This window comes from Ictalurus furcatus, chromosome 1 (genome assembly GCF_023375685.1).
Source record: "Ictalurus furcatus strain D&B chromosome 1, Billie_1.0, whole genome shotgun sequence".
Lineage (NCBI taxonomy): Eukaryota > Metazoa > Chordata > Actinopteri > Siluriformes > Ictaluridae > Ictalurus > Ictalurus furcatus.
Genome location: NC_071255.1, coordinates 21,851,454 through 21,876,000, shown reverse-complemented (window position 1 = coordinate 21,876,000; position 24,547 = coordinate 21,851,454). Strand labels below are relative to the sequence as shown.

Here is a 24,547-nt window from a genome sequence, read left to right as displayed (position 1 = left end):
TTATCAGTGAATTGCACAGGAATAATAAACTTGTCAGAGATAGCTGAGAACTGGGGTGGCAGTTTTGCATGTAGCTATTTAGCAATCTTATTGTAGAGTTGTGTGTACATGGTTTTGTAGGCCAAACCAAGCTACAAGTTCCTGCCAGATTCACAAAAGTTTCGGTAAAGAGATCTTCTGCATACTCATATGTCGAACCTCCTAACAAAACAATAAGTTTTGGGATTCTTCATATAACTTTAAACAGTTAATGCAGAGGGACACGCTGGAAACTTTTTATAGGATTCTATAAGCTTTTTAAAAGATCGATCAATCAATCTATCTATCTATCTGTCTATATATTTATCTATGTATCTATCTATCTGTCTACATATGTATCTGTGTCTATCTGTCTGTCTATCTATCTATCTATATATATGTGTGTGTGTGTGTGTGTGTATATATATATATATATATATATATATATATATATATATATATGTATGTATCTATCTATCTGTCTACATATTTATCTATCTATCTATGTATCTATGTATCTACCTATCTATTTATCTATCTATCTGTCTGTGTGTTGAGTCGAAAGTTTGCAGTTCCCTTAGAACAACATGGAGTAGACAAACTAATTTGTTATACACGAATTTATTTGAAGTGTGTTAGATTTCACAAATGTTCCTCCATTAGCACAATTAACGATTTTTAAGTTTTTAAGTGACTGGTAAAAAACAAACAAACAAACAAACAAAAAAACTTTAAACAGTAACACTGAAATGTCAGTACTACAGTACTAAATCGCTTTCTCATAAGAAACACTGAAACACTCTTCGCACAATAACACTGCAGCACGGCCAATAGGAACAAAGGACACATAGAGGCCCCGCCCCTTTCGCTTCAGCCTGCCTCCGAGTTGCTCAAGCGCATATAATTCTCGAGCCGACCCACTAAAGACATATATATATATATATACACACACACACACACACTCACACTCGCTCACTTCGTGGACGACTATGAAGCTCAATCTTTTCGGAATATAAAAGCTGATCCCGAGGAGTTTGGCTACGCTTTGCTAAACCAGGGCTCGTTTGCAGTGCTGCTGGGAAATTTGTGTATTTTAAAAGGTAAGCAGATTTCTGATGGCTGTGAGACACAGAGCTGAATAAGGACACGAGCACGCAGCTCTATTGTTCGCTCCAGTGCTCACTTTCTTCACTGCACACCACGGGGTTGCATTTTGACGTTCACAAGCCTATATAATTTTCTTATTGAGTTTGGATCTTTCATGCGATCGTGCACATTTGAGAGAGAGAAGCATTTCTTTGTCTGGGACTCAGGCCAAGTGAGATAACTGCTCTCTTTTGTTGCCTTGTTCCTTTATGTCTTCTAAATGTACCAGGAGACGTGTCCATAAGAGTGTTACTTTTAAAAAAAAAAAATCAGTCCGTGTGAGTGGTTTGGATTTGCATCGCTGGTATTTTGAGAGGTTGTATTTGAGAAGCAGCCATGGGTAGCCAGCTGGAGAAGGAGAGAGACACCTTGGTTATTCTGCAGTGGGAAAGGTGCACACATTGAGGAGCCAGCTAGCAGATCTGTGTGTTGTTACAATCAAGTGTCTTAGAGGATTACGTTGGTTAACCAATGTTCTGACTATTAAGACAGCTCAGGTTTATCCGTCTCTACACTGTAGTTTTGGTATTGTCCTTGTCCAACACCTGGTTAAGTCTTGCTTTTGTTGTTCAATGGCTAAGTCTTCTTGGGTATGCACCAATGGAAGTGCACTTTAGTATGTGCTTGGTTTGTTTCTGGTGTTTTAATGCATTAACTCTCCCTCTCTCTCTTTGGTCATTTAATTACTGCTGTTGTTGACTAGTAGTTGGTGGTAGTCACGCCTCAACTATTCCTGTTTACATTGTTGTTGACACAATTCCATTTTTAAAATGTAACATTGTGTTCTGTTTCAAGCAAGGGAGAAGCCATCGCAGAGCACATGATGATGCCCATGAGCCACGGCCAGGCGAACGGCAACCTGCATGGCTACCGAATGGGCATGAACGGCCAGCAACATGCTCCCCAGCCCGGCCTAAGAGCCATGCCCAATGGACAGATGATGCATTATGGGCATCAGGGTGCCATGCAGCGGCCCAACATGGTGATGAATGGGCAGATGAATGGAGGCGCGATGGGTCATCACCAAATGCAGTCATCCAACATGATGTACAACAACCAGGGTCAGCAGCATCAACAGCATCATATTCACCAGCAGCACCATCAAGGACAACAGCAGCAACAACAGCAGCAGCAGCAGCAGTACATGTCCGGAGGCCTCAACTCCCAGCAACTCATGGCCAGCATGCACCTGCAGAAACTGAACACCCAGTACCACGGGCACCCACTCGGTGCTACGAATGGGCACCATGTGCCAAACGGAGCTCAGTTTCGCATGGGTCCGACTCAGCTGGCCAACGTGCAGCACATGGGTGGTCCTGCACTGGGCCTCAGCGGCATGGATGCTGACCTGATTGATGAAGAGGTTCTCACAGCGTTAGTCATGGAGCTGGGACTGGATAGAGTGCAGGAGCTGCCAGAACTATTTCTGGGACAGAACGAGTTTGATTTCCTACCAGACTTTGTCAGCAAACAGCAGCCCAGCACTGTCAGCTGCTGAGGCGTATAGGATGAGACACTGAAAGGGTGAACGATGCAGTAAGAGGTGATAATTACCCTGTTCGTAGTCTTGGAGAGAACTGTCTCTGCAAAGTAGAGAAGAACGGGCAGATGTTTCTCTGGTTCACTACTGGCAAGAGTGGTGGAGCTCCAGCCAGAGCTGTATCCCTTTTGGGATGGGGTAGTAAATAATACTCTTGCCCTTCCAGACATGAATGTAACAGCATTGCTGAACTATGAGCTTGGTGCAGTGTGAAGCGCTCCTAGTTTTCCTAGCAGTTTTGCATTCACATGTAACTTATTTATGTTCACTCAGTACCAACGTAGATTGCAAAGCTTTGCTGAGGAAGTTCTGTGCAGGATGTTGTGTTGCAGTTTTGATTGGGGGATGGGGTTTGGGTTTCTAAAATGTGTAACTTCAGGCTCTGTAGTCTTATGGTTTGGTGTTGAACTGGGAGGTTCTTATTTGTAATGAACTGGTCACCAACAGTATTAACTGGATTGATCAGCTATATATGTGCTCCATTAGATGTACCAAGCAAACCCATATAGATATATTCCAGTATCTACTGTGGATTTTGCCATCATAAATGTAGAACTGCCTTAAACAACACAGTTTTTATTTATTTGTTTCATTGACCTTTTGAGGGTAAGAGGGGTTAAACATTTGGCTTTGCTCCTTTTGTTAATAAAGATGGCCAAGCTTTATCTGTGGCCTAATTTTATGTTCTTCTCTGAATTTACTGGAATAACAGAGAATGCTGCTGAAATCAATAAATAGGCCATGAGTTTCCATCTTGTGTCCTTTTGTAGTAGAGGCTTTAACAATGAGCTTCTCCTTATTTTTCAGTCCAGGCATGATTTCAAGAGTGATGTATCTACAAAAAAGTAGGCACAAGCCATATTGTCTGTCTTCTTCTGCTTCTGCTTGACACCAAATGGTAGCCTCTAGTGTGCACTGATCCTCTCGCATGCTAGTCATATTTTAAAGGTTTAAATCTTGTTCATTCTACCCACTTATCTGTTCTATTGATCAAACGTGATCCATTGGGTGTGTATCTTGACTTTGTGACCCATAGCCAAGCAGATTACCACATAATGTAGTATGTTTTTACTTTTCAACGAATGGTGTATGTGTGTTTTGTTTGGTGGGGGGTGGGGTGGTCTGTGAGAACAGTCCAGGTTAATCTGTACTTACCTTAATTACACAGGCTCTTCGTTTATGGCCACAGGCTCCATTTATGGCCACGTCCTGCTCAACCTTCTGGAGGGGGTTGCAACGGCAAGTCGTTAACGCTCCTTTGTCATTTCCTGCTTCTCAAAGGGGGTGAGGGTACAGCAGGACAGAGGTTATGTAGATGCCTATAATGAACATGCTTCTCTAAGGAGAACATGCAGGCAAGTTGAAGCTAATTTAATAGAACTTTCAGTTTCTGGATCAAGTACCCTAGAACATGTTTATTCTGCCCAGGTCAGCCAATTTGTGTTGTGCTTGAGGCGTGAACTATAATGCTGTCACACTATAAATATACAGTAGTCTTACTATGTATAATTGACTTTTCCTGGCTTGACATTTTATTTTCTGGAATGGCAATTGGAAGCCAAGCTGACCCTCACTCATGGCTGCCTAGATATCAGGGTGGATACAACTGGTCCTTTGCCTTTTCTCTTGCTTTTGTCTGAAGAAAATGTATTTATTTTAAGCAATAATAAACTATTTTATTTATGGAACAAAACCCTCTGGCTGATGTGTGGTTATTGTTCAGACTGAGAGCTTTGATTATTACATATTTGTTAATTGCTTTCTGGTCAAGCATTTAAAATCAAAGCGTGAAGTTTAGAAATGAATATCCCGAGTTGATCTTTTGAATTGAATGAATGGTAGGGGTTTTCTGTACAAAGCTGCATCACCAATTTCTGCACCTTTGGGGAATTCAGCTGCCATTCTTGCCTCTCACTGCAATTTGAAACTTGCAGACAAGATTGTGTGTGAATTAGGAGAAGGCTTGCCTGGGCTATGTAATGGCTCTTGCCTTTCCACTCCAAGTTGATCCAGAATCTTAGATGACCGCTTCCCACCCAAGCCACAAATGGTCTGCTAGATAGGAAATGGGTGTGAACATTTATTACACACTGCATTTGTCTTAGCCCAGTGTAATGCTTGGGTAATATTGCTTAGACAACCGTGCTTTCAGTGGCTGTAATTATTGTGCATCATGATCGTTCATAGTCATGATCGTTATCCTTGAAATAGTTCGTGTTCACGTTTGCACGTGTCGGTTTTCGACATGGGAGCCAGACTAGACATAGACTCTGCAGGGTGTGACGGCACATATTTACAGTTAACTGGTGACTGTTTTTCTCTTTCTCCTGCCTCTCTTGGGCCACCCACAACAACCGCTATACACGCTTCCTGTGAGTGCTTACAACGTTCTCAGTCTAAATCAACAACCGAAAACCCACCACAGTGAAACACTGAGGTCTTGACAGAGTTACAGAACAACCAGAAAAATAAAAGTGCGATCACAAATGACAAAGTTCAGAAGGTCTTGTTTTGGTCATGGTCTGGGGATTTCACCATGGGGTTAAACCCAGAGTTGAACATAATCCCAGATAGGGGACCCCTCAAATGGCACTCTGGTTTTACAGGCAGTCTCACAGGGCTTGATTTCCAGGCAGTACGCGGTACATCTCATCTGAGTCACCCGGTGTCCCCGTCCGCCTACTTTTCTCGATAAGTAAAATGAGATAAGGACTACTATTCTGTAAATTAATATACCTCAACACAGCCATTTCCAGACACTCCACAAGGTTGCATCTCTGAGTATAAATTACTACTAAATAAAACTATTTTAATAGCACCACTGATTATTTTAATGGTATAATCAATGAATGATAAAACCACTGCTGTTTACATAAGCTATATGATGGCTTCCAATGATTCAGCCTGATGTGATCATCAGTAGCACAAGCCTTTGCAATCAATAAATGAGCAAATCGTTTAGAGCATTTAAACATGATTTCCTGTGGAACCAATTTGACTGTTTGGATTTCCACGTCTATCAATTTCTTCAGTTTTTAGAAAAGTCTTGTTTTGCGTTCATTAAACATTTCTAGTCTTTCTATAGAGACCTTAATCTGTATGGAAATAAACATAAATGGGCATTTATAGGTTTTATCTCGTCAGTGTTGTCGATTTAATTTAACTGACCTGGTGGATATAACAATAGAAAATCATCATCATGATCAATTACTTCAAAAGAATCAATGATTTTGTATTTATCAATTCATTTTCTTCTTTTATTTTTGTAGTTGTTAATTATAAATAGTCTTGTACTTAGAGCTTTTCACAGTATTTACACAGCCTTTCCCACTGTTTTGCTGGCACGCTTAGAAAACCTATGGTGTAAATCGGGTATCGTGAAAATACATGAGTGTGATATTTTTGCCGCATTATCCACACCGAAAGGTCACAGTTGTTTTCATTGTTTAATAGAAATGTCAGTATCTACAACTAGCAATGCAAAACAAGTCGGAGAACTCGTAGTGCAGCTGAAGAGCTTGACATTCCCATAAGAAAAGTGTCTGCTATTAGAATACATGTTTAGGCATGGATTAGCTACATGTATCAACATGCTCTTCATTTGCTCTATGAAAATGTGCTAGGCATTGGCAACGCACTGGGATTTCACACATTGATGTGTGGAGTTTAGAAAGATCCAGACTTCCTGATCTTTTCGTGCGTCATTGGTTATATGGATCACTGAAACTCATCACGTCCAAATCTTGTTGAAAAAAACTTCCATCATGTTCCAGTAACTCTTCCTAAGTGATAAGATACAGCACATAATCAATACAAGCACTGCTAAGCCTACGACTATCTTTTCAGTTTAAATGTTTATGTCTCCATGTCATTTATGTGTGGACCAGAATGCATATGGCAGCAGTAAATGCGCAGGTTGGTAGGGGGGCTTAAATTCAGGCCTTCACACCCCCTTCCTGTGCCGTGGCCTGAATTCTAGCCCCCCTATGACTTGTGCATTTATTGCTGCCCGCCTTTCATGTTAAGGGCAATGTGTAAATTATTCAGTTGCCTGTGTGAAGTGCAGACCTCTGCCTGGCCAGCTAGAACAGGTTGAGGCGGGAGTGGCACGGTTTGTTTGCTTGTGCGGTTGTGTGTGAGTGTGTGTCACCCTGCTGTGTCTCCATGGAACTGGCTTTAAACTCCTATGTGGCTTAATTTGACTGACACATTCATGGCTAGAAAGAGTGAGCTCCTCAACTATTACAAGCCACCTTTACTTTTTTTTTACTATTAGGAAAAAGCAGATCAGCAGGTTTTATACACACACAATCCAAATGTTTTGTGAGTACTGTGGCCAAATTACAAATGCGGTCCAGACTGAGCAGGTTTAATGTCTCACCTGCTGGAGATTACTGTAACACTGACGTGATGTGCAGCATCATCAGCATTTCTACAACTGCATAACACATTTGTCTGACGTTAGCAGGGGCATCTTGTGCAAAAAAATGTGGATGTTCAGATGTTACGAAAGCAGGATTGCCCCAATACTGTTCAACATGATGAAAATATGGACATTAACATGTTGGTTTGAGTTTGAGACTGGACTTGGCTGGACTTCAATTAGTTCAATCTGAGAAATGGAACTCGGATATATTATAGACAATGCATGATACTAATCACTGCACTGGGCCACGTCTAATCTTAACACATGTAACTCCATGCAACAACATGTTTCTTATGACTTCCCTTTTATTATTATTATTATTATTATTATTATTATTATTATTATTATTCTCTGTACTTAATTGATTCCGTCTCTTCAGGTCTCAGTCCTAGCTCGGACATGATTCACTTTTGTTCTTCTGCTAATCACATTTGACAGCTATGTTGGCAGAACAATATGCAGCCTTGTATCTCAGTTTCTGATGCAGGGATACTGTGGTACATTTCTGATCAGAGGAGGCTCGCAGTGTGTCCAGCACTTAATAATGAATCATGTGACACTCATGCACATGATTTACTATGCTATGGAGCACACATACAGTATATTGTGTGGGTTAGGCTAGTAGTTAAACTGTCAGTTGTTTCTTCCTTCTTGTTGTGAGGATGTTGTGAGATTTACAGTATTTTCTATCTCTCTAATCCAGCATCTGAGGGCTGTTTACATGTATCTTGTTAAAGCCAACTACACAGTTCTCATGAATAGTTTGTCAAAATAAGATATGATCTAGCAATGCGTCTGCACTGATGTGGTAATTGGGTCATTAGTTCCGCAGTTTCATGAACGCTCACAGTGAAGCAGTGTACATAGCAATGGGATTTTATGTGTTTTGAACTGCCACCGTAATTAATAATTTTTTTGCTCTGTAGGTTGGGAGGTTGGGCATTTAGCATATATTAGAATAATTATATTAATCTTCTTCAAGGTTAAGTAGGTAAGCTGAATTTAAAAGGTAACAGTAGATGCACAGACAATAACACATGCATATGTCATGGTTAGGATTAGATGTAGTGAATTATCGGGTGAATCCAGAGAAACAGAATAATGTAAGTACGGTAGATAAATATGAATTGAAATGTAAATACTGAATAAATGCATTTTTGATAATATAGCTAATAATACAAGACCATTTTAGGGCCTCTGTGAAATAATTATTTAGGGACGTTTTAAATACAAATGTGTTAAATAGAAAGGTTTGAGATGTTTTGCAATTGATGTGGCAATGTATAGAATTTGCGAGGGGCAAAGTTTGAGGGTTTTTTTTTTTGGCTGCCTTAGTTACATGGGCCTGTTATCCCTGTGGAAATTAGTATTAATGTGTTAGTGATCAAACAATCTGAAGCTACTTATAAAGTAAAATTACAAAGTTTAACCAACATTTATTACATGGTGTTCTTTGGGTGTATTTACAGACTTACAGACGTTTAAGAAAAGGAAGGAAGGGGGGAAAAAAGCACAGCACTGAATCACAGCAAAACTAACAGAACAAAAGTTGAACATCCCAGCAGAATGATACGGAAAACAAATGTTACATTAATTAACTAATTTCCAGGAAAATTCAAGTGCGGTAACATAACTTGCCCCAATGTTATATACACATGCAACAACAGAAAGGAAACAGTCTAGTATAAAAATGCAGTAATTTCAGTATGCCTAGTAAATAAATAAACTGAAAAAGGTTTTATGTATTCCTAATGACATTAACAGATGCGTTACACAAGAGTGTATTTGGTAAAGATTTCAGAACCATGCTATACTGTGTGGAGTCAATACTATGGCAACAAAATTACTTCAAAAAGGAAAAACAAACATTGTCTACTGAGATATTTACCTTGTAAATATCTGTATATGGACTATACAGGTTCAGACTTAAGTTACCTGTATTGTTCAGGTAGTAAAACACTATAAACAGCTTCATATACCTGAGCTGTCAGAATGATTCAATTCATCCCTGTTTTCTGCCTGCAAGGAAGCATTCTTTTGGAACGTGTCTTTCTGTGGTTCACCTAGCATGGGAACATGCATACAGGCTGGTAAAGCTGCTCTTTAATGCAGAAAATGTGTGAGGGATTTTATGCACTGAGATAGACAAAGAAATCCTGAGAAACTACAAAGGCTTTGCTGCCCCCTTGTGTTGGCTCTAAACGTATAGGTGATACTGCTGAGCATCTTCAAAATGGTGAATTGAATATGCTCGTACTCAAGTCTTCCTGCAGGTCATGAAATGGCATTCTTGAACAAAACACCAAACAAGATGCAAGAACACAGTTTTAAAATCTGTCAAACGACTTCATATTTTTATTTCAGTCTTATCACAATGTATGAACTCTAACAATATAGTATAAAAATGTGTAAAAAAAAAAAAAAATACAATTTAACCACAGACACATACAAACGAGATGCAGTTCATCATGGCATTAATTGCAGGTTAGGTGTATAGGTATGTATAAAGTACAGTATTAGATATGAAAGTGCCTCAGAGTGAGACATGAATTAGAACCAGTCCCAAAGTTCAGTGGGACAGATCTAGTGTTTGTGTGATCTCTGTTAAAAGAATACTGTAGGAAAAAATATCCAAGCCCTTTTTGATTGCAGCTACTGAGGATAAAAATAAGAAAGTATTAAAAAAACGGAGGCCTAAAAATGGCCTGCCTACTGTCCATGCTGCTCTGATCCTGCATAGCTCAAGACCTGGCAAAAACAGCAACACACTGAACGTTGTGGAGAGAGATGTGCGTTAATTTACTGACCCTATCATGACAAGGGGGGGTCGGGCTACATGTAATGGGCACCAAAACAAATAAGAACAAAGAGACACAAACAGGTAACAGACAAAAAAAAAAAAAAAAAAAATGACACACACTCAGAAATGACCACTGTAATGACAGTAATGCTTCAGTAAGCTTCAGTGGACTAAGTTTCCACGATGCTATGTGCTTGGTGGAGTAGAGAAGGCGTTAAAGGTCAGCCTCTCATGCTTAGCGACCCTGTTTCAGCTTATCGATGTGGAAGGTGAGTTTGAGGGCGGGACCGAGCTTCAGGCCCATGTACTTCATCATCATGTCACTTCGCAGTAAAAGCAGAGCCTTTCCGTCAATCTCCTGAAACAGGCCAAATGCAACGGAGAGACTCAAAATCAACACATTCAAACCACATTGACGTACAAACACACTGGTGCCTAAACGCGATACATACATGTTTGCGGAAAAGCTCTGCATGTGGGCCCAACTGAGGGTCCAGCTCTCTGATGAAGTGCATGACGTCCTCCACCGTCCACAGGTTTGGATCCTGCCCACTGGGCCGAGGGCTCTCTCTGGAGTTCAGGAAACGCTCTGAACCTGTACCCAAAACACATACAGTACATCGATTAGGTACGCATATATTTGTTTGCACTATCTTCACTATTCCTCAGCAGAGTTAAGTTTTTTTACTAGACATTCTGTTCAGAAGCAATCATCAGAAACTCTGAAAAGTGCATTGCTCATGTAATCTGCATAATCCTATGATGAAACAAATCATTTCGAAACAAAATACCTAAATTATGTATCTTAAAATAATCATCATTATTATTATTATTATTATTATTATTATTATAATCTTAAATCCTAAATAAGGGTTGTGGTTTGGATGATTCAAACTTACTACACAGCAAACAAGGGGACACATAACGTGTGTGTTCATACCTGCAGAGCCAAGGCGACATAGCTGACCAGGAGAGATGGTGCTCTGGGAGTGAAGATGCAAACTCAGAGGCTTACTGGGGGACAGTTGCATTTTCTCCAAGTTTTCCGCGCCTCCATTCTCCACCAGAAAAGACTCTGCACACACACATCAACATCACAATAACTATTTTCAGGATGCATAACTATCTCGCTTGATATTCAGGTTTGCTAGTAGAGAGCCAACAAAAGAGGAGTGTTTTGTTTATAATAAACTGAGCAGTTAAAATCTTCTGGGTGCTATGGGGAGGATTTCGATTATCTTTGATTATCCAAATGAATAAAAAAAAGCTTTTTGAAAGCATTTTAATGAACAAGTTTCATTAAATAAATCTTTATCTTTAAAGTCACACGTTTTCAATTAGTGAATCATGCCTAGGGCACCTGATTAGGCAGCCTAATAAGTGTAGTACCTTCAGATGAGAGGCAGTGGCTTTTAGCCATTTTGTGTGGCAGGGAGCTGCTGCTGCAGGAGTCTGACAGAAATCTCTTTGCCCCTCGACCTGGTCCTGAACTGAGACACTCTGAAAAGCTCCTCCTCTCTGACACGTAGCATACGAGAAAAGACGTACACTACCGGTCAAAAGTTTGGAGACACTCGACTGAAATGTTTCTCATGAGCTTAAAAATCTTTTGATCTGAAGGTGTTTGTAGACAGAAATATAATTGTGCCAACATATTCATATCTTTCAGTAGAAAATTAACCTTTTATTTACAAAGAAATATAATTTATAAATGGATGACTTGGAGCGAAATATTCCGACAAGCAGCCAATAAGAGTCCAGCGTAGGTGGGAACTCCTTTAATACTGTTTAAAAATCATCTCAGGGGGATTCCTCAAGAAATTGGTTGAGAAAATGCCAAGAATACATTTCTGGAAATTCTAGGCAAAAAGGGGGTCTACTTTTAAGATGCTAAAATACAAAATTTTTATCATAATAAAATGAGTGTGAAAAATGAGTGTGTCTAAACATTTGATTGGTAGTGTATATAAATACACAGATAGACAAGTAGCACATTCACTGTGAAATATTCTCTTATTAATGAAAGACATTTTGTGTGCCCTGTGCAGACCTGTGTAGTTGTGGCTGTCGTAGTGACCTCCTCCCAGGGGCACTGGCTGGTTGCCGAATAGTGGTTCACAGCGCAGATTGTGGCAGAGCTTCTCCAGGAAGCGCAACACATATGTCACACTGTTCACTGCTGGCAACGTAAGAGTGTGCTGCTTCTGCTCAAAGTGGGCTGCAGGGAAACAGAGCAGAGGTCAGGGGTCAGTCAGCAAGTTACTATTACTTAGTACCTACAGAGGCAGAGTGAAAGGCATCCAGAAGATGATTATATATCTAAGTCATAATCAAGTTTTATGTGCGTGCTGACCCGAGATGAGCTCTCCTCCATGACCTGGTTTGAGACAGGAGAAGACAACCCTCTGATTATGTGCGCAGTCCACACAGGCCTGAACACACTGCTGCAGCACTGAGGACGCCCGTCCAGGCCCAAAGTGATCTGGCAGAGTCTGCACGCGCCGTGCGTCCAAGTGAGGACCCACCTTCCCCTGTTTGTTCAGATACACACATACTGGAACACATACATACAAAGCCAGAATGAGAGGAAGAGCCGTAAGACAGAACATTCCACATTACATACATGCCTGCTGCTAAACAGCTGGATATGAAGCCCATTTTAGACCAGAAGCAACCACTCTGTGATGCTTCTCAGTTTACACTCGCCACATCAAGTACATGGGGAGCCATGCGTTCACTTCCGTGCTTCCTTGACGTGGTTTAGTAAATGAAAAAGTGCAAATATCTGTACTAACCACTGCATCATAATAAAGCATGCATGATCACTGTATATGATAAGTTCATTAATCAAATAAGATTTTCACTCCTACATTCTGTGGAAATAAAAACTTTCACATAGTTTCAATTTGAACAAACACCAGAGGGAACATGGTTACTGTAGTGCTACAAACTGAACTGTGCACACTTCAGGTGTAAATGTCCACGCTGTTTAACTCGAAAGCGTACTGTGTGTGTAAAATGTACTTGAGTGAATTCTGAAAGATATGAATCTATGGAATCGATTCACTTTTAGTACAGGGCACATGTCAGACTGAGCAGGATGTCAGTACCTGTTGGAGCCTGCATGGCAGCGCTGGGGATGGTGGCGTTATCCAGAGGCACTGAGCTGGTGTCAGGCTCTGGAGTGCTACTGGTGGGGGATGTCGGCACTGGGTCAGATGCCACACGCTGTTTTCTCTGTTTATGGAAATGATCGCACACATGCATGCCAAAATACAATTACTGACAGATTTATATTGAACTTATTCTCACATGACACGAATAGTCAAAATGTCCATTAAAGGTACAGTAAGTAAGATACCTAAAAAAAACCAAAAAAAAACAACAACTTCAGTTCCAAATATTGTCACAAAGTATTTATAGTTTCAACAGATGGGGCAGGATGGTATGGTAAAACAGGAATGTTCTTTCCAAAGTTTTCATTGTAAGTTGCAATTTGCCTTGCAGCAGAGGTCTCTAAAAACAACAAACTGTTTCTTTAAACTGATGTGATAAAGGGCTGCATTAAGGAAAATTGTGAGACTGAAACCTTGGTGCCAGGTTTGGGGCCTCTCTTCTTTGGGATCTTGATAGATTCTATCTCATTCTGTTGATGCGGTTTCTGAGTCCAGTTAGCTGATGTTCGGCCTCTGGGTCTGCCAGGACCTGCCATTGCCCCTTCCAACCATGCAGCATGCTTAACCCAACCCATCTACGACACACACAAAGAGGTGTTTGACATAACTTGGGGAGTGACCATACAAGAGATAGACCTCAATTAATTAATAATTAGCATTAAGAATGAAAACTCTTATAGTTAAGCAGTAAAAGCAATTATTCCATCCTAAAAGGTCGTTAGAGTACCTTACTCCCAGGCTTGGGCCCTCTCTTCTTCGGGATTTTCACAGGTTCCGGTCCATTTCCAGGCTGATCTGTGTGGGGTACCTCAGTAGAGGTGCTATCTTTCTGAGCCCAGGAGCTGGATGGCTTGCTTTTCTTGCGTCCAGGTTTACGGCGCTTCTGGGCAGGAGGCCTGATGGGCGCCGGGGGCATGTGCATGTCTGTGCCCTCCACACTGCTGTCAGGTAGCACACCTGAAGCACCCAGTGGCCTTGGCAAACCCACTGAGAAGAGGAGATGAGAAGAATCATGTTATAACCAGAATGACTAGGTGCTATGAAATGTTTTATCAAGTGGAGAGGTAGATTTAATATCATTCATTTAATCTTATTAAGTTAGCACTTTATTCGGCGAGTTCAGCTGCTCTATGATGTAGCATGAGCAGCTATTCGAACAGATGCTGTGACTTGCCTAATGCGGTATCACAAAGGAACCACGTGCTGGTTGGTTACTGTCAGGTGATAGGGGAGTTCTAGCTAGTGGGTGGGAATTCTTATTTACTAAAAATGTCATGAAAAAATTTGGATATATTATAAAATAACCACTGTATTGTTGCTGGGGTTTTTTTAATCCATTAAACACAAGTAACTCCCAACTATGCACAATAAAAACAACTTAGCTTTTCTCTACCAAACAAACAACAACAACAACAACAACAACAACAACTATTAATTCCTTCTGATAAGAAATTTCCCTTGAAAATGTAAATATCAAGATTGCTGTCATCCCATTGAACCACTAAAATGAATTGCAAATTGCAAATGCTCTATTTCCAGGAACTGATTGCTGATAATGACCATTTCCTGTTTCTCACATATGTAAAATCTCTTTCTGAACACCAAAGAGAAAGCTGGTTGTTGCCATTCACAAGTGAGGTAATAGATATTAAATATACAGGTACATATGGATATTAAATATACAGGTACATATATAGATATTAAATGTCAGCAGGTTTTAAGACAAGTTGTGTCATGTCAGTCAGCATCACATACATTCACAGCAGAAAACTGTAGACTGATCAACATACAAAAAAAAGTCAGAAATATTTTGGAACTACAATCAGAAATCATGTGCTGTGATCTGATGAGAGCTAAATATAAAGTTTTGTCCATAAACACCATCTGCATGCCTGGTAAATATATAGTAGTGAATCACTGTTGCAGCTGCTCCTGAGGCATTGTTCAACATACACATGGCAAGGCTTTTGTTTTCGGAGCCATGGTGACCCATTTTGGTTTACGCCACTGAACAAAAACATAGTCCTGTTGCTGATGGCCCCTTACACACACTGTGTGTGCATGTGTGTGTGTGAGAGAATGAGAGTGTGTGTGTGAGAGTGTGTGTGTAAGAGAGGGGGGGGGGAGAGAGAGAGAGAGAGAGAGAGAATTCAGTGTAATGGTGTCTACTGTGAAGGAAATTAACAATAAAATGTTATTGTGCTACATGAAAAGCACAGTAAATTAAAACAATAATAATAATAATAAATAAACAAACATCCAATCCTGAAAAGCAAGACAGCTGGTCAAAAATGCAACACAAAAACCCACACACATCTTTCATCTTCTGTGGAGCTAGATTTGTACACACCTGTGCAGGCAGCCAGTTTTGCAGTTCACAACAAGCTGAGGAGCACTCGAGAGCTTCACAGACAGCCCAGTTCACAAGCCAGACTAAAAGAGAGATACGCTGTCTGCACTATGGTCTGCTGTGTAGGTGCAAGCGCGTGTGTGTGATTAGGGTGTTACAGGCCCCACACTTCCTTCCTGCCCTTCAGTTTCAAGATCTTCACAAAGCCCTTGCAAAACAACGCCAGGAGAAAGTGATGCCCCGCTTCCAAGCGATGGAATTCAGGAGTGCTGAGACACTTGTATACACACCACACCTGTGCCAACCGTGTGCCAGCACAGGGACACAGAGCATGCGCTGGTGCTGGCAAAATACTGCAGTTTTCAACCTCTCGCAGTCCTTTTCCACTTTCTAACCCTTTACGTGGGCCCCTTTCACTCTCACACATACACAAAACACCATTTGCATACGTCAGCCACGCTGAGTGTACAGCGTTGACACCTATATGATTACACCCACTTGAGACTGAAAACTTAGAAGGCATAGGAAAGACCCTGCACATAAACACACGCAACATATAACAGTGTTTGTTCTGGACTTATCCCAGTCAGATTTATAACTGTAGGAGTGGCCCATGCTTGCCTTGGCCTGTGAGGTATGAGTACACATTGTATGTCTATCTATTACACACAAATGCACAACGTTCCAAGGTGTTAAATTAAAAAATAAAAAAGAAGCATTGATACATTGTCATATACTGTCACTTTCTCTTTCACCCAACAAAACACAGAACTTACCACAAAATGAGCTAGTGTCCCAGATTTATCTGAGCTCCTTTTTTCACTGCTTGTCATGAACCGCGAGTCTCTGTCTTTCTCCTGGGTAGAACTCAGTGCCCCCTGTGTCCTGCCTTTCACCCTCTTATCCACAGTCCCACCCATAGAGCTGGACCACTCCTGCTCTTCCTCCCATCTCTGACAAGGCAAACTACACCCACATGAAACAGTAAACCTCTCACTCTTCCCTACTTTTTCACTTCGCTCTGCGAGCAGGCGCCAACCTGAGGCCCACTGCTGGGCACCGAGCGCCGCTCCTCAGTGCCAGCTGGGCAGGTGCCAAGAGCTCATAAAGCAATAACGCCTGCACAAACCCTTGACCATTGTTGCTTCAGTCATTTTGCTCAGTAGCAAACCAGTTACATATGTTTCACCTCCTGTAACCTTTTCAATATGAAGCTGTTTCTAATTGTTGAATTCAACTTCCATAACTCCGTCAGTTCCTTCTACGGTACGTATCCAGCTGAATAATTAAGCAATCCGCCATGAAAAATAGGATGAGAACTAGGGCAGTGGTGGCGCAATGGTTAAGGCTCTTGGTTACTGATCAGAAGGTTGGGGGTTCAAGCCCCAGCACTGCCAAGCTGCCACTGTTAGACCCTTGAGCAAGGTCCTTAACCCTATCTGCTCCAGTTGTGCCATATAATAGCTGACCCTATGCTCTGATCCTATGATCCGTTTCCCCCTTGCTTCTGAATGCCCGTGCGGCTGTGCGCGTTTCACTTTTGCTTTCGAATTAGCGCCAATTTGCTGGTGGCAATTGCTTGAATATATTATTATTATTATTATTATTAATGAAAACCATAACAACTACAAAACAGTATAATAACAAACTCGCTTATATTAAACATGGAACTTTTGAAACCGAATCTTCCGCCATTGTGTTGTCGGTCAGCTAGCCTCACTCTCGTCACGTGATAAATGAAATCTGACTCCTGCTGATCTGTGCTGCGACTCATTCAGCTCATGCTGAATTGAGCAGATGCGTTCAGTTTTTAATTGCAGCGTCTGTTCTCTAACTGAACTAAATGATTTTTATTACTATAAAAAGGCAAAACGACGGTGGGGGCGGTGCCACGGTGGGCAAGTGATGTAATCGGTGTGTGGTTTGCTTTCACACAGAAATAGATAAAAAGGAGACCTTTAGTGCCAGGCGGCTGAAGGTTGTCTCCAGTGAGAGTGCACCAGCCTACAGGAAAAATGTCTCTGGAGTCGTAACGGCAGTAATAGTCAAAAGCTCCCCTCCAGCCATCGAAGGTGACCAGCACCTCCACTCCTCGTAGTGCCCCCACTGTGGCAGGACAGATAAAATGAGGGTTCTTCCTGTCCACCGCCTCCAGCTTCATCCCCACCTGGAAATGATTCTGCTCTGGAGAAGCAGGTTCCTGCTGAGAGGGTCAGGGAAACAGAGACAAAGACAGAAAGAAAATCATTATGGAGGAAAAAAGAAAACAGAATGGTTAAGTCTGCATTTGTACATCTGTTCTGAAGTGAAAATCAAACGTATTTTCCATCACTTTCAATCAGACTCTTTCCAGTATGACAACAAACCAACATGCTTAATATGCTGCACATCCAAGGAATCTGAACCAGGTTAAACAAACTTTTGTTTGGCATCACTTTCTCTTAAGTGTGTGTACTTTGGTAAAGCTTTTTAAGATGTGTGTATCCCGATGTGTAAGTGCAACTGCCACTGTGAGAGAATGGGAGAATACTTATAATTAATTCACTGAATTTCAACAGGGTAGTCAGTTGTAGGTGATGGGAGACCTTGCTCTGTAACTTTTATTATCTAGCGCCGCAGGGGTCTGTGATGCACAGCCTGGGGTCAGTGATGCACATTATTTTGCTGTTACGGTGGTGGAACTCACAACCCACCATTAGCAGTGCTGTTATAGTTATTCATTTGATTTACTATTGAGTGTTTATAGTTATTAGCCAGTCTCATTTGTCACTTGAATTTAATCCAAACACTGACAACTCAAAAACAACTAGGTCTATAAATACTGTCCACTTAGAACTACTGTATTCTGTCAGTGGAATGTTCAGGAATAAAAACAACAACAACTCCTCCTCCTCTATGGCTTCTATATTACCAAAGATACACGCATTTAAATAATAAGCCTAATAATTTGATAGTTGGATTATGTGTATTAAAAAAATCTTTGCTGCAGAAACAGTTAAAGGGCTACCTGCCTGCAAAACGTTTGAGAGTCCCTGGTCTAGCCAAGGAAAGACAATTTAGGGTAATAATTTAAAACATATGGAAGACGCCTATCAATTGCATTACACCCAGTGCTAAGATCAGATTCAATAAGTTAACTACCAACATTACAGTCAACATCATAACAACTTAACGTTATGAAAAGGATAGTCATGAAATAATGAAATGCTGTTGTTTTCTATCTTTTTTGGTCCATTTCACATTTCAATCTCTGAAAACACAACTCTAAAAATCAAAATATTTTCTAGCATCTGTACAAAGCCTGTAACGAGGAGGACTGTCTTCTCTACTTTGCCTATATTAAATGATCTGCACTTATTATATATTACATTAAGTGCAACAGTGAATAGTAAATCGACACCTCAGGCTCAAATGCTGTTACAGGTTTTGTTTTACAAGTTTATGAAGACATTTACAGTCTGTTATAAGAAGGAGAATACGGCTCTCCTACCAGCAGAAACGTGTGTGTTGTATGGGATCAGACAGATACCTTGTGAAAGATGCGTGCTGGTGCCATCTCGGCACCGTTGAGTGTCTTCAGTAAGAACATGGGCCAGGATGACGCATTCAGACGGAACCCTGGAGAAAGCATTCACACACAGAAAATGATTTACAGAAATCCCAAGGGTGATTGATGTTTAAATGAATGAATGAGAAATGCTGTGCAGACATGTACTGGTGCTACAAATGCCAAAAGAACACTTTCAGTGGTAAAAGTGTACCAGCATTTTACTCCTGATCTGGATTCTTAGTTCGTAGTGACATCTAGAGGACACCAAATACTTCAGATGACAAAATGCTTAATAAAACTATTAAATGTACTAGAGCTGCAAATATCTTAATCTTAATAAGACTCTACTATGTGTAGACACTAGCCTATCCTAGGGGCATCATATCAATGTACTGCTAATTCGGTTGGGTGCGAGTTTTGTTTAGTTTAGCCCAATTGCTATTTTTAGTTTATAGTTTAGTTTAGCCCAATTGCTGTGGACATTAATGATCTCGACCCCTTCATAGTAAAAACTCAAATGGTATTTCACTGACTTCAAGCAATGGTTTAAAAGTGCAGTCCCATTTCTTATAACACAGGATATTTCTTATATCAAATAAGTAATGTTGGTAATGTTGAATCTATAAATAATCATGTGAGAATATAGGGGTCCTGCTCACCCAGGGGTGGCTGCAGCATGCCTCCATTCTTCTCGCAGCTACCGATGGGCTGGATCTCAGACGAGTCCACCAGGCGCCAGAAGTCGTTTTTGTTGTCACTTCCATCGAGGCGCAGCCGAAGACGTGAGCCGGTCAGCCCCACCACTGTAGCGATGCAAGTAGAAGTGGTGTTCCTGGGATCCTGAGCTTCCAGCTTCATTCCTGCCTTGAACTCATTGACTGGGGGTGTAGTGCTCTGTGGCGAGGGCACACAACATTAACACGCTGCCTTAGTCTCTCTGCAACAACATTACTCCTCAAGCTTTCACATAATAATAATTAAATGCGCATGCTCTGTGATGTCTATCTATAAATACTTCTCAGCAAAACTGCTAGACTTGGTATACTGAAGCCTGCTCTAGAACTGTTTGGGAATAAGGCAAGAACACTCACCTGTTTGAAACAGTGGGGCGGAGCAGCTATAGCACCTGTCTCTTTCAAATACTTATCCCAACTGAAGTGGCCTAAGGAGGAGCAATACAGAAAACATTTCAACCTTAGAAGCCTAACTCTGTGTTTTCGATGTTACTGCATTGAGACCTGTCTCATACCTTTCAGCTGAGGCTCTGGGAGTGGAGAAAGTAATCTACATTGCTGAGACATGGGTAGTAAAGTTTAAAACTGAAAATCAAATGGGAGTCAATCATCATTCTTGAGCAGAAATTCTGAAATCGGCTGGTCTTTTTGATTGGTAGAATAAAGCTATGATAAGGTAGCTGTCAGTAAAAAAAAACGGCAGAAAGAAAAGAAATAAAGCTGATGGAGACATGGAGTTTAAAGCAAATGCAAATCTGTGATGATTGAGGTACCTTGATACTGTGAGGGAACCCGTGAGGGCCGCCCACTGCGGGAATGCTTGATCCGTCTTCCATCTTTCCACTCGATAACTAATAAAGACAAAAGTCACAATCAGACATATTTCAGTCTAACACACCAACACACATGATTATATGATTTCTTGAACTGTACACAGTATAAAAGGCTAGTGATGTACTGAATTGATACTGAGCACCAGTATCAAGTCGATCACATCAGATCAGATTCTAAATGTTTTCTAATCCAATCCATTTATATATTTTATGCTGTCGGGATCTGTTTTGTTTTTGCATGTGACCTAAAGGTGTGCATTAGGACTAGGATCCTGCAGGACACGGCAATAGAAGTCGTAGGAATGGCTGGTGTTGGTTTTTGTTTTTTTTTACTTTCTTGCAGAACTGGAGTTGGTGGTCAGATATGAATCTCACGGGACAAAGAAGGACCATGTTCTTTAACATGACATTCCTTCACTAATCCTCAGTTATGGTGCGTTCAAGTCATGTCGGAAAGATTGTATTTACGAGTTGAACATGCAGGAACGCCACCGCAAAGTCATAATTACGAGTGGTAAACTCCGGATTTTCTTTCAACTCCAATTTTCGAGTTGGGGCCGTGTCAGTAAGAAAATACGGTGGAATCAATGAACACAACGTCTGTAGTTGATGGTAAATTTGTTGAAATTGAATGTTTACTTGTAATAAAAGTAAAATATAAACCACACTACTTATGGGTATGTGTCTGTCAGGTTTTTTTTTAAATTTACAATAAAGTTTACGTTGAAGTTGACAGTGGCTTCATAAATTGATTGAAAACATAAAAAAAGCAACACACACCTGATGCGCATTCTTCGTTCTTCATTTTCTAGAAGGAGAGTTAAAAAAAAAAACCTTGCTGTATTTTTTGTAGTTAATTAAGAGAAGGTACTGGTGACTCGGTGACTCGAACGTACCGGATGTCATAATTACGACTTCCTATATATTAAATACGAACCTCCCAGGAGGACTCGATTGCACAGTTACTGCTTCAGTCTGCTCAGGGCCGCAGTGGATTAAATGATTAAACTTGTATATGTTTTGAACAAGCAGTGCCGAATTATCTCATCGGAAAATACCACGTACAGGTGCGAACGATAATAGTTGCACGAGCAACTGGACATGGGGTTAAAGAAATCAAACAGACCTCTAACGTGAGCGTAGGATGGAACGGGTGGGACTGGTGCATCTCTGTATAAAAAAACACAATCAAAATTTTTTTTTTAAAAAAAACATAACACCTTACCTTTTGCTGGCACCGGTTTTTTCATGATTCAGTTATATCTGGATTGTCCTGTTTCACACATACAAAAAAGACATCAGACGTGAAATAATCTTGAAATCAATCACATGCAGAAGCAAGACTTCTTATGATGAACGTTCAGGATTATCTTATTTGTGTGTCCAAGACTACTACCTTTTATAATGAATTAGATTTAAGTGAAGTAAAGAGTGTAGGGTCAGGCAAAGGCCAAGGGACCAAAAAGTCCAGAGATTGACTCAATAGAACAATATTCACAGCACACTTGTTTTATTATATGATGTTGGAGCTATAATTATGATGTCAATCCAATATCTAGCTAGTACAAGTGAAGGGTCTAAACGTTATACATCGCATAAACTAATATGGCTAATGAGACACAGTTCAGAACCATGTGCTTATAACCGGTAGTAAACAATAATAACATGAACACCGATACCTTAGTCCTGCATTAGTGTGTAGGAACACGGTGCCTTCACTGCAGTTCCGTTTTCTCTTCCTTTCAAAAGAAGGGCGCCTTTTTTGAGGATGGCGTCCAAATACAGGCGCCCGGAGTTCCTCCCTCCCTCCCTCCTTCCCCAGCTCACTCTCTCTCCACTTCCCTTCCCTTCCCTTCCTTCTCTCTCTCCCCGCCAAGAAAATGAAAGACGGCAACGTTATTTTGCTGGGACGCGGCAAGCTAAACTAAGGCTAAATCATAAACGACGCCCTCTTCACACATAGGGCACTACATAGGGATCGAGGGGCATTATTTCATACGCGAGTGTAGTGCACTATTATACGGAGTAGGGAGCAATTTGGGAGTCGACCTAACAGGACTGGCTCCAATAAAGGGCAAGCACCCAGGAGCTGTTAGTAAAGAACCGTTTTGTTGGCTGTTTTTATTACGAACAGTTAAACAAATTAATTGGTTTAAAAATCGATAATAGTGGAAAGACAATCAAAACCCGGAAAAATTGTAAACGTTCATATCGCAAATAGTCATGGGAACTACACGCACCAAAGAGACAGCTAACGTTATTAGCGTCACGTGTCTCGTAAGTTTGATTTAAACCTCGTCAGTCAGGGCTACCAAACTAAATAATTACACCATAAAATATCTACATATATATTATTTTCGCTGCACTGAGACACTGTTTATAAGACATCCTTAGGCAACCCAGAAGTATCCGGTTCAGTGAGCAGTGCGCATCAGTAATATATGCTGGTACGTCACACGCTCGAGGACAATCTCGCTTATCTAGGCTAGGCTAACAACAACAACCGTTTCTATGAGCTAGCTAAGCGCTAGGCTAACAAAAACCAGTCCACCAGCGATGGTAGGCTAGCTAGGCTAACAACAACAACAACGGGAATGTCTATGAGCTAGCCTAGCTAAAAACAGATGCCTAGCTAGGCTAACAACAATAGCAATGCATATATGCTCTAGCTTAGCAAACCTAGAGCATCCCCAGTTTACTCATATAGCTAGCGTTTTAGAGATTTTTCCTCGAGAACGTAGTAAAGCCATGTTTACACATTGTAAATATTGTAATAATAGTAAGGTGGGTAGGTAAACGTGGCAAGTTACCTCGTTTGAACTTGGCTAATACCTCAAATGTGACGTTAATCCGCCATATTTTGTAGTGCGCGTGCAGTGGGTTTGGAGTGAAGGAGGGGAGAGCGGGGTCGCCTGCAGGAGAGGGAGGGCGGGAGAGAGAGAATGAGACCCCTGTACATGTACCGATAATAAGAGCGCTTTTACATGTATTAGCCCGTATCAGAGCGAAACGTGTGTGTTTGCTGTCTGTTTAGTTTTATTTCACATTGCACATAATTAAATGAACCAAAAGCAAGTCGAACTATGCATGAATTTAGTTCTGAAGTTGATTGTAATTGATGTGTTCTCACCTGCCCAAACCAAAGGGGACCAAAACAATTTGAACACAGGGTTCTGTTCAAATGGACAAGACCCTAAAGACACTTTGACATTGAATATGTTTACATGCACATCAGTATTCGGATATTAATGGGGTTTTGGCAATATTCTGATTAGTATTGAGTCACGTAATCACCGCAATCCAATTCTAATTCCCACCCCTGGAATATGTCTGTTTTAATCAGAAATTTGTCGCATGTAAACATTAGTGATGGGAAGTTCGGATCATTTTACTGACTCGGATCTTTGAATCTTGTTCAGCAAAATGAATGAATCTGATGAACGAAATGAAAGCAGAACATAATTCAAATCTATCTATCTCTCTCTCTCTCTCTCTCTCTCTCTCTCTGTGTGTGTGTGTGTGTGTCCAGAAATGAATCACTCTCTAAGACAACTCATTGTTCCCGAGTCATTATAGATTTGTTCAATATGAACGAATTATTCATGAACGACACATCACTAGTAAACATCATATTCAGAAAATCCACTGAAATGGGTGCTAACAGATGCTTAGCTGTAGGCTAGGTATTTAAGAATGGCAACTCGGGCATACTTACAACAGCCATGTATACAAGAATATTCCAATGCCTGTGCGCATATAAACATTGTATTCAGAATATGGCTGCAGCACGAATTATATACCTTAAACGGAATTTAACGTGAATGTAAATGTGGTTACCGATTAATCCATTTGGCAAGTTTAAATCCGAATTCTTTTTATTTGTTTGCTATTTGTTTAGGTTTAGTTTTGCACTGCGCATAATAAAATTAACCAAAAAGAAAAAAAAAACGTTGAGAGGCGTGTAGGGCTGAAAA

The 24,547-nt window shown here is 40.7% G+C and overlaps 2 protein-coding genes across 13 annotated transcripts; one reads left to right on the top strand and one right to left on the bottom strand.

Annotated features, from left to right (window-relative positions):
* The first annotated feature begins 946 nt into the window (after positions 1-946).
* On the top strand, positions 947-3,454 carry cited4b (Cbp/p300-interacting transactivator, with Glu/Asp-rich carboxy-terminal domain, 4b). Of its 2 annotated transcripts, none has more exons than XM_053632388.1 (2): positions 947-1,118; positions 1,964-3,454. In XM_053632388.1, exon 2 carries the CDS (start codon positions 1,985-1,987, stop codon positions 2,660-2,662), a length of 678 nt encoding a protein of 225 aa, XP_053488363.1. In that variant the 5' UTR covers positions 947-1,118; positions 1,964-1,984; the 3' UTR covers positions 2,663-3,454. The 2 variants fall into 2 exon arrangements, with proteins under 2 accessions (XP_053488363.1, XP_053488354.1); XM_053632379.1 differs by having other exon boundaries at positions 948-1,118; positions 1,960-3,454.
* Positions 3,455-8,612: 5,158 nt separating this feature from the next.
* Positions 8,613-23,897, bottom strand: LOC128612282 (polycomb protein SCMH1). 11 transcript variants are annotated; one of them, XM_053632289.1, is made up of 19 exons: positions 23,384-23,892; positions 22,253-22,312; positions 21,799-21,846; positions 21,354-21,381; positions 20,514-20,591; positions 20,256-20,298; positions 20,098-20,168; positions 19,666-19,900; positions 18,986-19,074; positions 17,413-17,659; positions 13,834-14,093; positions 13,520-13,681; positions 13,041-13,167; positions 12,284-12,484; positions 11,981-12,148; positions 11,320-11,448; positions 10,871-11,005; positions 10,383-10,525; positions 8,613-10,288 (listed from the first exon to the last, which is right to left on the bottom strand). In XM_053632289.1, the coding sequence occupies exons 5-19, from the start codon at positions 20,574-20,576 to the stop codon at positions 10,166-10,168; spliced, it is 2,196 nt and encodes a 731-aa protein (XP_053488264.1). In that variant the 5' UTR covers positions 20,577-20,591; positions 21,354-21,381; positions 21,799-21,846; positions 22,253-22,312; positions 23,384-23,892; the 3' UTR covers positions 8,613-10,165. The 11 variants fall into 11 exon arrangements, with proteins under 11 accessions (XP_053488264.1, XP_053488298.1, XP_053488340.1 ...); XM_053632323.1 differs by having other exon boundaries at positions 17,413-17,656; positions 22,253-23,893; XM_053632365.1 differs by lacking the exon at positions 11,320-11,448 and having other exon boundaries at positions 22,253-23,897.
* Positions 23,898-24,547: the final 650 nt, after the last annotated feature.